Genomic DNA, 16,382 nt, shown 5'->3' on the forward strand with positions numbered 1-16,382 from the left:
ATACTGGACCTGTGCAAGGACCTCAAGGTCCATCCTTGTATAACAGCGTGCCATACTTCAGCTCAGAAGCATGTGGGCGTGTTTGAAGTCTGTATACCATCGGTCTCATCCCCTGCTGGACATATTGACTCAGATACAGGTGGATGGACTCTGCCAGTGTATGCAAAGGGGTCTCTTTTCCCCTGACTCTGCCCTCCAGGACTATGGTCATGGATGCCTTATCCCTCACTTGGGGGACTTCCAGACTCGGGGGCTTTGGTCAGATCAGGAATTCTCTCGACACATAGTGTGAGAAATGCAAACAATTCACCTGGTTTGTTGTTTTCCTTCTAAAAATCAAAGGATGCACTGTGCAAGCTCATGGAAAATGCTGCTGCTGCTATGTTCTGCTTGAATAGGCAACAGGTGCCAAGTCAGATTGCCTTTGCCAAGAGGCTGTAGATATCTGGGATCTTTGCATCAAAAATGTTGTCATACTCAATGCTTCACACTTCCAAGGTGTTCAGAACCATGTGGCAGATCATCTCAACAGAACAATTAACAGGAATTACAAATGGTCCCTCAGAACACACATTGCAAAATCCATTTTTCAAGCTTGGGAAAAGTCAGAGAAAGATCTGATCACTATGTCACTGAAGGGGAAGTGTTACCTTCTAGAGCAGGTCACAGCCCAGGCTCTATCTCAAGCTATGTCTACAGTACAAAGTAGGGGTGTGATTTCCCCTGCTTGCGTACGCAGTCATGCTAGCGCTCATTGAGCTAGCTTGACTATAAATAGCAGTGAAAATGCAGCTAAGTCTTGCCTCTATTGCCACTCCCGGTGCTACCATGGCTACATCACTGTTTAACTCGCATTGCTATGTATACCTGAGCAGGGGACTCTCGCTCCTAGCTCGTTGTGTAGATGTAGCCCTCTGCTTTCTTTTTGTTGTGGAAGGACATGCTGCTGTTTACATGTCTTCCCTATTCTTCTGATTCCAAAGGTAGTATTCAAGCTCACACAGGATCACACTACTCTGATCCTGATAGCTTCAGCCTTGACAGCATTGTTTCTCAACCTACTGATTCTTTACAGCCAGGATCCCATGACTCTCCCTCAAGACACCATATGACCGGTTGAATGCTCAGTAGCTAACACTTGAGGAAACTGCATGTTCCCTAGGGGTTCAGAACATTCTCTAAACAGCAGAAAGCCATCCACCAGATACATTTACATGATGAAATGGAGATGTTTCTCTCTGTGGTCCCAGCAGCAGGGTGGTACTCCTACAAAGTCCTCTCCTCAGCTTATTCTGAAATACTTTCTCTAAAGGAAAAATGGATCTTCCATCAGCTCCCTGAGAGTTCTCTTGGTGGCATTCCATCCTCCTATAGAGGATTAAATCTGTGTTTTTCAACTCAATAACTTTGATTTTTTTTTAAAGAAATTAGACAGACTCTTTCCACCTATGAGACCCCATGCCCCCATAAGATCTAAATGTAGTTTTGTCAGCATTAATAGGTCCACCTTTTGAACCTAGGGCTGCTTGTTCATATTTTACATCTCCTATCCACTTAACTGTTTTTTCTGAAGCCTCAGTCTCATAAGGATGAAGAAAAAGCTTTGACCACCACAGGGTGTTCGCCTGTTACCTGGGCAGGACTAAAGCAGTAATGTCCCTGTAGCTGTTCATTTCCTTTGCTGATACAATGAAGGGGCAACCTTTCTCTATGCAGAGAATATCTTCTGGATCTCATCCTGCATACTGCTATGACATTACCAAGGTTTCTCCACCTGAGAGTTTCAGCTCCAAGAGCACAAGCAGCATTAGCTTAGCTGCATTCCTGTGTCAGATGCCCATCAGTGACGCGTGCAGGGATGCAACTTGGTCATTGGTACACACTTTAACTGAGCTTTATGCTTTCTCCTAAGCCTCAAGAGATCATGATAGAGTTGGGAAAGTTATGCTGCAATCCTTGTTCAGGTAGGCTCCAAAATCCTTCTCCATTCTGAACTGCTTCTGTCTCCTGAAAAGGAATGGACACATGCAATCACTTGAAGAAAAAAACTGTTACTAACTTGTTCTGTAACTGAGATGTGTTGCATGTTTCCATTCCACGACTCACCCTTCTTCCCCTCTACACTGGAGTCTAAGCATACTGGATTCTGGTGTGAAAGAACTTGAGGGATGGTCAGAGTGGCTCTGCCCGTTATACCATTGGCTGTGAGCACATGCATTCAGTGGGTTGTGTGCTGCCCCAATGGGTAGCGCTGTGGGGGAAAGAATATCTGGCTTGAATGCACTGGTTGTGCACACACCTGAAATGGAATGGATGTGTGCAACGTATCTCAAAGGACAACAGTTACAGAACAGGTAAGGAACCATTTTTTCTGTTACTTCTTTTTAAAAGACACACAAATGATGTCAGCATCCATTTCACAGCTCGAGAAGACTAGAGATGATGAGCCACAAAGATGAAAAATGAGATCATTTAGCTATCAGTAACATCTTTTCCGAAGAATTTGACTTTTTGTTTCTCCTTCCCTCCTGCCCTGTGCAATGGCTTCATGTCACCAAGGGTATTCGACTGAGAAGATGGTACTGAACAGCTTTATTCCTGCTAGCTTGATGAGGCCTTCATCAATCAAAATGCCATTGTTAAAAATTATTTTTGGCTTGCTGTTTAAAGAAATGTTGGAAAAATCTCACCTTTCTTGTGACTTAGTTTGTGAGCTTGTCTGATGTTAATAGTTTGGGTTTCTTTTGGTCTTTATCTTAAATGCTTCATCTTTCTCTTCACAGTACAAATTCATTGCCTTCTTCATCAATTAGAAAGCTTGACTGGATATAACTCGAAATTAAATAGTATTGGCAGCAGTCCATGTGTTGCCCAGTGAGCAAAACTGATACAAAGTCCTCCATTTGAACCTTTCTTGGGTTTTAACCAGTGAAGTAGGCATTTCTGACTCTGACTGAATGTTACATTAGATCTTTACCTGCTTCTGTAAACTGGCTTTAAGCAAAACTTTAGGGGAGTGTGTGTTGCCTACTCACTTTCAGATGTAACTATACTTGACTGGTCTCTTGGATCAGCCCAACCCTCCTCTGTTACTTTCTGTTCCCTAAAAATTAGTAAGGACCATAACAGTATATTTCCATTAAACTTTTTGGCATCATTAGTTTTTTAGTAATTAACTTATACTTGCCTCTTTGAATACATTTAGACTATTAGAAGATCTTGACAGCAAGAATGGTGAAATTCCTTTTTTCTTTATAGATTGTGTCTAAAATTAGTAGCATAATAAATGACACTACTTGTAATTAAGGCCAGGTTTACAATACGGGCCTATATCGGTATAACTATGTTGCTCAGGGGTGTGAAAAATCCTGAAGCCGAACACCCCCGAGCGACAGTTATACCGATCAAACTCCCCCCTCCTTCCCCCGGACCCTTCCATCCCTGTGTAGACAGTGCTATGTCGACAGGAGAGCTTCTCCCACAGACATAACTACCGCCTCCCGAGGAGGTGGATTAACTACACCAACAACAGAAGGTCTCCTGTTGCCATAGTAGTGTATTCATTAACGCGCTACAGCGGCTGCTGTAGGGTTATATGTGAAGACAATTTCTCAGTCTCGTAATATGGGTTGTAGTATGGCATGGAAGTTAAGTATGTACTTGTAACTTCTATAGTGGCATGTGGTCAGTTCGAATTTATATATTAAAAAAATTGTATAATTGATTCAGTACTTACAGATCATTATTTTTTCCTCTTCCCAGACATTGTATAATGTGAAAGCTCAGATTTTTCCACCATTGGGGGTGGAGTATTGTAAAACAGGCTCACTCTGCTCTTTGGAGGTGTCAATCACCCGACTCTCTGACCTCTTAGATGTGGATAAAGATGAAGCATTAACAGAATCAGATGAGTACTGCACGACAAAACTTATGTATGAAGGTAGGGATAATGACTATTTTTTCTCCTGTAATTTTTGAGAAATTAATGTAATTTTCATTATTGGTTTTGCGTCTGTCTTGATACCAATATCTGCCAAACTTTCTAATGATCATAATGCAGTCTTGTGGACAAGGTTGGATATTAAAAATTTGTCTGTCTTAAAATAAAGACTAACATAAAAACAGGTTAGAACATAATTTACTTTTCAAAAATTGTTTCAGTATGGGTAGATATTTGCTTGAGCCTTCAGTAGGCAACAACCTAGGGAATAGATATTTAAAGCTCCCCTAGTGCAATCTCCTCACTTCAGTCTCACTCCATCTGTCCCCATGCACTTTTGCTTTCCTTCCTTCCTTCCCTGACCTGTAATTAAGGATAAGTTTTTTGTCACTGAGATCACAGATTCTGTGACTTTGAGACCTCTCGGACATTATTCTCTTCAGCTTCAGCCCTGGGGTAGTGGGGGGCCCCCCGCAGCTCTCAGGCACTGCTGGGAATGGGGCCCGCAGCTCCCAGCTGCTGTGGGGGGGCCATGGGAACAGCTCAGCCAGCACAGGGGGACCTGCAGCTCTCTATCCATCATGTAGGTCAATGAGTCTCAAGGCCTTCCTGCCTAGCGATGGCTCTGCCACATCTGCCTTCACTGCAGGCCCACTCCTTAGTTTCTGCGTGGCCCAGGGAGTCTAACCAGGGCCCTGAGTAACATGGAATTTGACACAAGTCACACACCTCCTAAAGAAAGGGGTTACAGCACTTTGTTCTTTTTTGTTTTGTTTATTTGAAGTAAGAGAACAGCAGCAAAGTGGCAAAATTAAGAGTAAGTGCTGAGCAGAGCAGAACCCTAAAACCTTCCATGAAAATGGAGGAAAGATGTTTTGTACATCATGCGATGTACCTGTTGATTTTATGAGATGGTAACTGTGATAAGCATCTTGAAAGTACAACTCGTCAGCACAAATGAGGCATTACAAATGGATGAAGATAGACATTTTTAAAAAACAGAAAACTGTTACACTACTTTTTAATACCAAGAGTGAGAAGCGGCTTTATGGGAGAAATGAAATTTTCAAATTAATAGAAGACTTCTCTCCTGCAAATATCCCCCTGCATGCTCTTGACAATCAAAAACTGGTGGCGTAACACCTACTTTGCTCTCTAAAAACCACGTGCAGATCAACTTAGAAAGTTTTACCTACCCAAAGTGTTTGACTGTCACATTGAAGAATTAAAGGAAAAGTTGCACACCTGTAAAGGAATTGTCGTTGAGCAGATAAAACTACTGATGCTGAACACAGGTATGTATTTAACATTCTTGCTGTCCCCATCCCAACGAGCAGTGAAAATGCAGGCACTTCAGACGCAGGATATATTTTTCTTAATGTGAAGTTTTGGAAGCAGTCCATTCTAAAACCATCAGCAAAGCAATATGGGGAACTGAAAATTTTGCAATACCATTTGATCGCATCACTGTGTTTGTAACAGATAATGCCACATATATTGGGAAAGCTTGGGATCGAGGTTTGAAGCCTTTGTTTTTAAATGCTATACACCTTATGTGCATGGCACGTTTGCTTAACCTTGTGGGTGATCTATGGAGGAAGATACTTTTGAAAGTAAATTATTTAGTTGTGGCTATAAAATATGCTTTTACTGCCTGCCCTGCCAGAAAAGCCTGGTTCCATATATGCCTAATGGAAATAGGGAAAAGTCCTTCCGTCCCACCAACCTGGGTAATAAACAGATGGAACAGCTGGTTCAATGCAGCTGTTTATCACATGAAACACACTGAGGATTAAGTTTCATTTTTTACTGAGGAGAATGGTTGTAGCAGTCGTTGAAGTGTTAGATTGTGGATCTTTGCCTATCCACAGCAGTTATTGAAGAACTCCAGGCTGTAAAAGAGTTTGCACCCTGAATCATGAACAGGCTTACAGCTATGAAGAGCCCACAGTTCATGCTCATCAAGTCACAAATGACGCGTGTGATCTTGTGATGTGGGCAGAGAGCTGTTCTGAAACTTGCTGACAACCAACAGCAAAAACAGCACTCTTGGAAAGCTCAAAAGGTCATAATTGGACACTGACTCAATCTACAACTTTTGACAGTCTGCTGCCATTTTCTTCAGTATATGCCATATATCTGAGCCAAATCAAACACAACATGTTGACATTTGTGAGACCACAATATTTGAAAATATACCATTGTTTGACGACAACATTCCAGCACAGAGAGAATATTGGACTTACTGTGGAGCAGTTCAAGAATTGAGGAGTGAGGACGTTTTCCAGTTCTGGAGAAGCACGATGGCCAGATTTCCAGCTCTGTCAGTAGTTGACTGGTACTGCTAAGCATCGCAGGGCAACAGCATAGACCCCCAACACGCCGTCTCATCTTATAAAAAGGTGCTTAGGGACAACAGACGCTGCATAACAAGTTATACATAGACAGATGGCAATTTTTTATATTCAAATTGCAACAGTGTGAAATAGGGTCTTTTAAAAGAATGTTATTTTTGTTCTATAGTTTTTCGTTATTTGTTTGAAAAATGTCAATATGCATATATAATCTCGAAATAGTTTACTTTGTCAAGCAAGTGAAAACTATTGCATCGATGTTGCTTCTCATGTAAATGTTACACTGTAATACTTTATTATTAAATATTACACATTTTTGTTATGACCATACCATGGTTTTGTTTGTTTTTGCCATGACTGTTCATGGTGCCTGATTTCACCATGACAAAATCTTATCCATATCTATAATACATTTAATGTAAATAAAAATAAAGTAAACCAAGCAAAATCTCTACCCTGTTTAGGGGTGGGTGGGAGGGGCAGGAGAGAACCTGAAACAAAAGCAAAAATCATAGAACTAATATGACTCTGGTGAATAATCACTTTGCTTTTATAAGATATCCCTTTCCTTTACCTGTGTCTGTCTGATCTATTTAAATTGCAAGCTGTTTGGGATAGGACCATCTTACTCAGTATAGTCATTGGCACAATAGGGCCATGGGGTCTCTTGGCACTGCTGCAAAACAAAAAATACTTTAAATGTATGAAGACACATAGCTATTTTTTATTTTCAGAATTTTTTTCATTTCATCGCATTTTCTCTACTCTTTTTCAGTTGTTGACAACAGTAGTAACTGGGCAGTCTGTGGAAAAAGTTCAGGAGTAATATCTATGCCTGTAGCAGCTCACGCAACTCACAAAGTGCACATGGAAGTGATGCCACTTTTTGCTGGATACCTCCCCTTTCCTGATGTCAAACTATTTAAATACCTCCCTCATCATTCTGCTCACTCCATGCAACTTGATGCTGGTAAGGCTGTCTTGAATATGTGACCACATAGAAAATCTGGTTTATAGAAATGGCACTCTCTTGGCTTTCCTGTTTTTAAAGAAAAACAAAGCTCAAAGTAATGAAATCCATTCTTGGTGTAATTCTGTTCCAGATTAATTGGTTTTGTTACTTTTCATTGACAGCTGTTTGTAATTTTCAAAACAGGGCACTGCTTTCATGAGAATGAAATCTCTCAATTTTAAACTTGAAATTCTGTGTCTAGCTTTAGTCTGTAACAAGGAACACTATAACCAGAAAAGACTTTTTTTTTTTAAAAATTGATGTAACCTTTAAGATCGTTAATGCCTAAAATATTGAACGATCATGGACTTAAAATGCATCATTACAAATTAGCAAACTCTGAGTTAGTAGGTAAGATCCCATGGGAAGCAAATCTAAGAAGAAAAACAGCTCAAGAAAGTTGGCAGTTTTTCAGACACACATTATTAAGGGCACAAGAGCAAACTATCCCACTGCGTAGGAAAGATAGGAAGTATGGCAAGAAACCACTGGCTTAACCAGGAGATCTTTAATGATCTGAAATTCAAAAGAAAGTCCCACAAAAAGTGGAAACTAGGTCAAATTACAAAGGATGAATATAAACAAGTAACACAAGTATGTAGGGACAAAATTAGACAGGCCAATGCACAAAATGAGATTAAATCAGCTAGAGATATAAAGGGTAACAAGAAAACATTCTACAAAAACATTAGAAACAAAAGGGAAGACCAAAGACAGGCTAGGCCTGTTACTCAATGCAGGGTGAGGGAATAACAGAACGTGTGGAAATGGCAGAAATGCTAAATGACTTTTTTGTTTCGGTTTTCACCAAAAAGGTTAGTAGTGATTGGACGTCCCTAGTCTGTTTCCAAGAAGCTGGGAATGGGCAATGGGATGGATCACTTGATGATTACCTGTTCATTCCCTCTGAAGCACCTGACATTGGCCACTTTCGGAAGACAGGGTATTGGGCTAAATGGACCTTTTGGTCTGACCCAGAATGGCCGTTCTTATGTCTAACATAGTGAATGCCAGTGAAATGATCAGAGCCTAAAATAGGGAAAGAATAAGTTAAGAATTACTTAGATAAGTTAGATGTCTTCAAGTCACCAGGACCTGATAAAATGCATCCTAGAATACTCAAGGAGCTGACTGAGGAGATATCTGAGCCATTAGCAATCATCTTTGAAAAATCATGAAAGACAGGAGAGATTCCAGAGGACTGGAAAAGGGCAAATATAGTGCCCATCTATAAAAGGGGGAAATAAGGACAACCCGGGAATTACAGACCAGTCAGTTTAACTTCAATCTCCAGGAAAATAATGGAGCAAATAACTTTAAGCAATCAATTTGCAAACACCTAGAAGATAAGGTGATAAGTAACAGTCAGCATGGATTTGTTAAGAACAAAGTGTGTCAAACCAACCTAATAGCTTTTTTGACAGGGTAACAAGCCTTGTGGAAAGGGAGGGAAGCAGTAGACATGGTATATCTTGACTTTAATAAGGCTTTTGATACAGTCTCACATGGCCTTCTCATAAAGAAATGAGGGAAATACAACCTATATGGAGCTACTATAAGGTGGGTGCATAACTAGTTGGAAAACCGTTCCCAGAAAATAGTTATCAGTGATTGACAGTCAAGTTGGAAGGGCATATCGAGTTGGGCCTGGAGGGATCAGTTCTGGGTCCGGTTCTGTTCAATATCTTCATCAATTATTTAGATAATGGAATAGAGAGTACGCTTATAAAAGTTGTGGACAATACCAAGCTAGGAGGGGTTACAAGTGCTTTGAAGGATAGGATTAAATTCAAAATGATCAGACCATTTCTCCAGTTTGTCCAGAAGTTGGGCTGTCAAGCTATTAAAAGAAAATAATCACAATTAATCCTGCTGTTAAACAATAATAGAATACCATTTATTTAAAGATTTTTGAATGTTTTCTGATTTTTCAAATATGATTTAGATTACAACACAGAATACAAAGTGTACAGTGCTCACTTTATATTTTTTATTAAAATATTTGCACTGTAAAAAACGAAATAGTATTTTTTTCAGTTCACCTAATACAAGTACTTTCTCTTTATCATGAAAGTTGAACTATCAAATATAGAATTATGTACAAAAAAAACCTGCATTCAAAAATAAAACAATATAAAATTTTAGATCCTACAAGACCACTCAGTCCTACTTCTTGTTCAGCCAATCACTCAGACAAACAAGTTTGTTTACATTTACCAGAGATAATGCTGCCCACTTCTTATTTATGTCACCTGAAAGTGAGAACAAGTGTTCTCATGGCACTGTTCTAGCCGGTGTCAGAAGATATTTACGTTCCAGATGCGCTAATGATTCATATGTCCCTTCATACTTCAGCCACCATTCCAGAGGATGTGCGTCCATGATAAGTTCTGCTTGATAACAATCCAAAGCAGTGCGGACCAACGCATGTTCGTTTTAATCAGCCGAGTCCGATGCCACCAGCAGAAGGTTGATTTTACTTTTTGGTGGTTTGGGTTCTGTAGTTTCCGCATCGGAGTGTTGCTCTTTTAAGACTTCTGAAAGCATGCTCCACACCTTATCCCTCTCAGATTTTGGAAGGCATTTCAGATTCTTAAACCTTGGGTCGAGTACTGTGGCTATCTTTAGAAATCTCACATTGGTACCTTCTTTGCATTTTGTCACATCTTCAGTGAAAGTGTTATTAAAATGAACAACATGTGCTGGGTCATTGTCCGACACTGCTATAACATGAAATATATGGCAAAATGTGGGTAAAATCACAGAGCAGGAGACATACAATTCTCCCCCAAGGAGTTGTCACAAATTTAATTAACGCATTTTTTTTTGTAACGAGCGTCGTTAGCAGGGATGCATGTCCTCTGAAATGGTGGCCGAAGGGGCATATGAATGTTTAGCATATCTGGCTTGTAAATATCTTGCAGTGCCAGCTACAAAAGTGCCATGCAAATACCTGTGTTCACTTTCAGTTGATATTGTAAATAAGTGATTGGCTGAACAAGAAGTAGGACTGAGTGGACTTGTAGTCTCAAAAGTTATTTTGTTTTTGAGTGCAGTTATGTAACACAAAAAATCTACTTTTGTAAATTGCACTTTCACAACAAAGAGGTACTGAAGTGCAACTTGTATGAGGTGAACTGAAAAATACTATTTCTTATTTTTATTACAAATGTTTGCACTGTAAAAAAATGAGCACTGTAAACTTTGTATTCTGTGTTGTAATTGAAATCAATATAATTGATGATGTAGAAAAACATCCAAAATATTTAATACAATTCAATTGGTATTCTATTGTTTAACAGTGTGATTAAAACTGTGATTAATTTTCTAAATCACGATTCATTTTTTTAGTTAATTGCATAAGTTAACTGAATAATCGACAGCCCTAGTCTGAAGTAAATAGGATGAAATTCAATAAGGATAAATGCAAAGTACTCCACTCTAGGAAGGAACAAACAGTTGCACACATACAAAATGGTAAATGACTCCCTAGGATGTAGTACTGCAGAAAGGTATCTATGGGTCATAGTGGATCACAAGCTAAATATGAGTCAACAGTGCAACACTATTGCAAAACAAGCAAATATCATTCTGGGATGTATTAGCAGGAGTGTTGTAAGCAAGACATGAGAAGTAATTCTTCCACTCTACTCCATGCTGATTAGGTCTCAACTGGAGTATTGTGTCCAGTTCTGGGCGCCACATTTCAGGAAAAATGTGGACAAATTGAAGAAAGTCCAGAGGAGAGCAACAAAAATGATTAAAGGTCTAGAAAACATGACCTATGAGGGAAGATGGAGAAAATTAGGTTTGTTTAGTCTGGAGAAGAGAAGACTGAGAGGGGACATAAGTTTTCAAGTGCATAAAAGGTTGTTACAAGGAGGGAGAAAAATTGTTCTCCGTAACCTCTGAGGATATGACAAGAAGCAATGGCCTTAAATTGCAGCAAGGGCGGTTTAGGTTGGGCATTAGGGAAAACTTCCTAACTGTCAGGGCGCACTGGAATAAATTGCCTAGTGAGGTTGTTGGATCTCAATCATTGGAGACTTTTAAGAGCAGGTTAGATGAACACCTGTCAGAGTATTATCTGTCTAGATAATACTTAATCCTGCCGTAAGTGCAGGGGACTGGACTAGATGACTTATCGAGGTCCCTTCCAGTCCTATGATTCTATAATAGTACTTGAATGTTGAAATCCTAGGATGTTGGCTTGCAAGCAGACTACAGGCACATGGAAAACACTTACTTACATTCACTCTGTCTTATCTGAATTAGCCTTTTTCCAAAAATTCTCCCAGTGGGCAAAGTATTAGAGTAGACAAGTTACTGGTGGTCCCTGGCATATAGACGAGCTCTGAGCAGGTGTAGAACTTTCTAGTTAAAACACCAGGGCCTTCTGGAGCCTTCTGTAATCTAGCACTTCCACCATTTTTTTTCACGATAGTGAATCTGCACCTGTGATGGCAATAGTGGAAAACTTAAAATAAAATGTATATAGCCTATATGGCCAGAGAGGGTGGCAAATGGTCATGATTGTTGCTAGGATGGTGAAGTCTTTGTTTTGTCCTCACCAATGAGTAGTAACTCCAGTGCTGCAGTGCAGTCAAACTACAATGTTTTAATTTAAAGCTATTTTATTAATTCATTTCATAGAATGATTGTTTTTTTAACAGACAGTTGGATTGAAAATGATAACCTATCTGTGGACAAGAATATGGATGATCAGGCTGACAACAGTAGCATAAAGAGTAGAGGCAGTTTACATTCAGCAGCCAGCGGGGAACATAAAGGTCTGCCAATGCCCCGTCTACAATCCTTTTCACCTGGTCAGGTCTTCAACTCCAGCACAAGCATGCAAATCCTTGTCATTCCCAGCAAGGATGACCATGTTCTGGAAGTCAATATCACATGATAACTAAATATAAATAAACAAGGAAAACAAAAACCATTAGAGACTTGATATGAATGCACTTTAATAGATCATAACCTGATTATTCTCCATTGTAACATTCTGATTTAAACCAGACCTGTGGCAACTCAACGCTGACTGGCCATGGAAGCATCAGACAATTTTATCAATTTAAATGTACAGTGGAGGTTGTGTCAACTAGTTTATATTGCTACTTTAGTATGTTTTGTGTAAAATGATTTTCTGTTTTTCCCTTCAGTCACATCCTGCTGGTAAAGTCAAGATGCTTGCTGCAGTTGGTCTGTTGTTTGTGTTACTGGAGCACCCTCCAGATCTGCTGTTTTCTTTTAGAGTAGTCAGATTTCTGTTCACACAAATGTTTCAGGTTGACATACAGTAAGCCTTGCAATGTGGCTGTTAATGACTCAAATGTGTGCCTTTCTAGTCACACGACTGTCTGGTTTCCTGGACCAGGGTAGCTTTCCAGATGCCTAAAGAATAGGGTGAGTGATTCTGAATCCCACAGCATCTAGAAGGGTTTAAAAATTATATATATATTTTTTCCTGAAGACTTGCTTAACCTCTTCTGTGCCTTGGGACATATGAATTATTTACCCATATAAGCCCTTTTGAATCATACCAAGACATTCATTTAAGTCAGACCTTTTAAAAGGCATGGCCCTTGATCTGAACAGTAACATGGCATGTAAGTGGTTAAGTTAGGAATAAATGTTCATGGGATCATCATTTTCCCCCAGAGAGATTTAATTAATGAGAAGCAAGTAGCATCAGATCAGATAGGTAACTTTTTATTAAATACTAGCTCATTTTTTAAAAACCAAAGTCTGTTCCTTCTGACTCCGTGGCCCTAATTAGTGTTTACTGTTATGGACTCTGGAGCTATATATATTTTTGCACCTTAATCCTAGTTTTCCAAAAGTAAATGTCACTTAAAGATTACTTTATTCTTTCCGTTCTCATTAAGGGGAAGAATTAAGGTCCTAGAATTGAACCTCTTCTGGTCCAGCAAACTGCAGTCATACCATACCAACTGATTATTTTTCAGTTGTAAATTTTATTGTATATATGGTTGATTATTTAAAAAAAAGTCCAAACTAACTGATATGTCTGTGTATAAGTTGCACCAAAAATCAAGGAGAAAATAAATGTGTGTTTTTATTGGTGTGAAAGTCACAGCTTGTAAATAAGTGTAGTGTTTTAAACCTTTTCCAGTTCTCAAAAGCTCTGTATTTTTGTATATATGTATTTCACCGAAATTCACTGGTAAAGTCTTTGGGAGGAAAAAAAAATCAGTGTGAACTGATATGATTCCAGCAGATACGTGGCCTCTTAGTGAAAAACCTGTACAATGCGAATCTTAAAGGAATCCTCTGCAATTGTTTCCATAGGTTCTTAATACTTCTAAGTATAGAGGAACATGGAACAAAGAAAAATCCAAATAGGTAAACTATCTTCAGTCTGATTTTTTTATCTTGCAGTGTTCAGGGTTTTTTTTACTTGTTCATGACTCCTTTTCTTATGCTTTGAAATTCACTCAGACTTGAATGATGCAATCATCAGTTTATTATTTTTTGTTTTTTAGCTAGGAAAAGGTAAGTAACTTAAAGGTTTTCCATAAATATTCCAAAAATATTTGATCTACAATGTACTGAATTTAAAATTAATAAATTCATTCAGTTTGCTACCTGAACTACAACCTTAAAGTGGTAGTTGCTCTGCTGATTTTTTCCTTTCTTTAGCATCATGAACTTCTTTTGTAGTTTTCTGAGTAGCTACAGTCTATTGCATATTTAAGAATCAAAAACACATGGAAGAGGAGGGACCAACGAAAACAACCAGAGAACAGTCAGCTGTGCTAATTTTTGCTTCTCACTGAGGGAAAATAGTAGGTTATACAGTCTGTATACACTGGAATCTCCCCTACACTACAAAATCACCTAAGTTGTGAGTTGCCATCCTGCACTGACCTCTACTGAAGCAAGAGTGACTGTTGGAGTTCAAAAATGCATTCAAAAATGCATTCAGATAATGTAAACTACTTGGTTTCTAATTGAGTTCCCAGATTAAAAAAAAAAAACTTTATTTGCATTTAAGTGGTTTGTATTTTCTCTGCCCTGGTTTTAAAACCGGAAAATGTTTCAGTATAAATGTGACAACTAAACAATCACTTTTCATCACAAAAACTACCACAAAGGCTTAGTCTAATTATTACTACTTAGAGGCAAGACTTCTGCATATAGGATGGATGAAGTAGGTTGGTTTTCTATTTAGGAAAATTTGCAGATGTAGAATAATTGTGAAGCAAAGTTAAAGTGTGTGTAACTGAAGATAAAGAATTTAGCTATATATACTTATCTGTCAAACGTTGTAAATACTATCAAATGTAAAAAAAAAAAAAAAAAAAGAGGTATAATTTTTGTGAATGTCACAGTTTTGTGTGTGACTGGAAAGATTATAACTCTCCTTGTTGTTTTCTCCTGTTAATATGGAAATTGTTGCATTTAACGTGAGATTGTGACTTTCTACCTGCAGTTGTATAAAGTCCCATTGTCAAGGCACTGTACACAGGAAAATATCCCATACTAAATATTTGTCAATAAAAATAAACATATAAAAGAGAAATTATGAGGATAGGATCTCCTGATAAACTCTTCCTCATTTTTTCTTTTGTTTTTAAACTCAGGTTATGTGAAAGTAAGTAAAGAAATAAAACCATCCTCTTTGGAAGGGAATGGAAAAGAAATTGGAGAATGAGTAAACATCTTGTATTAATCTAAATATTTTACTTAGACCAAGATTGCTAAAATATAATTAGATGTGCTAGTACAAAGCCTTATCTTTATTCCATCTTCTTTCTGTGGAGGAATGCCCTTTCTTTGTGGAATTTATACTTAGATGATTTTAATCCAGATAAAACCCAAAGCATCATTTAGTATGGATGGCTGCTGGGATTCTTTGACTGGAAAAGGTGACAAGTTAGTGACTTTGACACTGCGGGTATTATGATTAATTCCATTTTCTTGGTTTACTATTAAAAATCATTTTTCACATTGTTCTGTAATATATATTGTTAGACTAAACACAAATTGTATTAAGATTGTTTAATGAAAATGTAAGCATTATAATTCTAAAAATATACATGTTTTAAAAAGAAATCCAGATTCTCTGTTGTGATTTCTCACACTTTTGCACTTTAAATAGCAAAGTAATTATAAATCCATTTACTACTATTTCTATTCAAAATGTATACTTTCCTTCCTCTGATTGGGCTAAAATAGATTAATATTTTTCCCTTAAGGAGGTCTTAGTTAAATTTAAATGGGAGGTATTTGAAGCATAACTGTTACAGAAACAAAGCACTGGAGAATAGGCTTCTCCATACATGATTGGACTCCAATCAGTAATTGCTTTTGCAAGGAGGCAACCCAAGTCTGGAATCTGGGCTGCTGCTCCTCACTGTTTCAGGTAACTCAACTGCTAGTAGCTCCGTTAGAGCCCCTTTTACTGCAATGTGTAGTCACTGCAGAACAGGCCTGATGCCATCTGCTCCATGGGACTTCACTATCACCTAAGGAAAGGGAGAAGACTAAAAGATGCAGCCTCTCTCCCCAACTGCCCAGTGGCCTGGTAACCTGTCCTCTGTGGGAGGGGTGGATAAGGTACGGACTCAGAGGAGAGAGCACAGTGATGTAGGAGGGATCAGGCAATCTCCATATTGCTTTAATCCTGTGTTAGGAATACTGGTAGATCTCCTGAGCCAGCAGTTTTTTCATATGGTGAGATAGGGCCATCTCTGTTTTGCCTGGAGGTACCATGGTCAGTCAACAGAAAGGGATCTCACCTTTGGTATGGTGAAGGTCTCTACCATAATTTTGAACATGTTAACTTTTTACTTCAAATCACTTTAAACCCGGGGGGTGGGGAAAGAGAATGCAGTCTCTTGCCATTAGTGCCACAAGTGGGATGCAAGAGTACTGAGAGCCAGTGTGTTGGCTGAGGTGGACTTCATTTCCACTAAGGTGCTGGTGTTCTGTCATGGATTTGGGCAGATGGGCTTTGGAGAACAAGATCTCCACGCCAAGGTCATTCATGTCAAGGGATAATCCCCACACTGGGTTTCCTTACCATGAATATAGTGAGTAGATT

The 16,382-nt window shown here is 38.7% G+C and overlaps 1 protein-coding gene across 2 annotated transcripts in view; it reads left to right on the forward strand.

Moving 5' to 3' along the window:
* The window catches only part of TRAPPC10 (trafficking protein particle complex 10), an 89,336-nt gene extending 73,945 nt beyond the window's left edge, over window positions 1–15,391 (forward strand). For both annotated transcript variants that reach the window (XM_034753787.1, XM_034753776.1), the window contains 3 exons: window positions 3,763–3,940; window positions 7,070–7,264; window positions 11,980–15,391. In XM_034753787.1, coding sequence (XP_034609678.1) covers window positions 3,763–3,940; window positions 7,070–7,264; window positions 11,980–12,218 — 612 coding nt within the window. In that variant the 3' untranslated portion in view covers window positions 12,219–15,391. The remainder of the gene's footprint in view (window positions 1–3,762; window positions 3,941–7,069; window positions 7,265–11,979) is intronic.
* Window positions 15,392–16,382: the final 991 nt, after the last annotated feature.

Source organism: Trachemys scripta, chromosome 1 (genome assembly GCF_013100865.1).
Source record: "Trachemys scripta elegans isolate TJP31775 chromosome 1, CAS_Tse_1.0, whole genome shotgun sequence".
Taxonomy (NCBI): Eukaryota; Metazoa; Chordata; order Testudines; family Emydidae; genus Trachemys; species Trachemys scripta.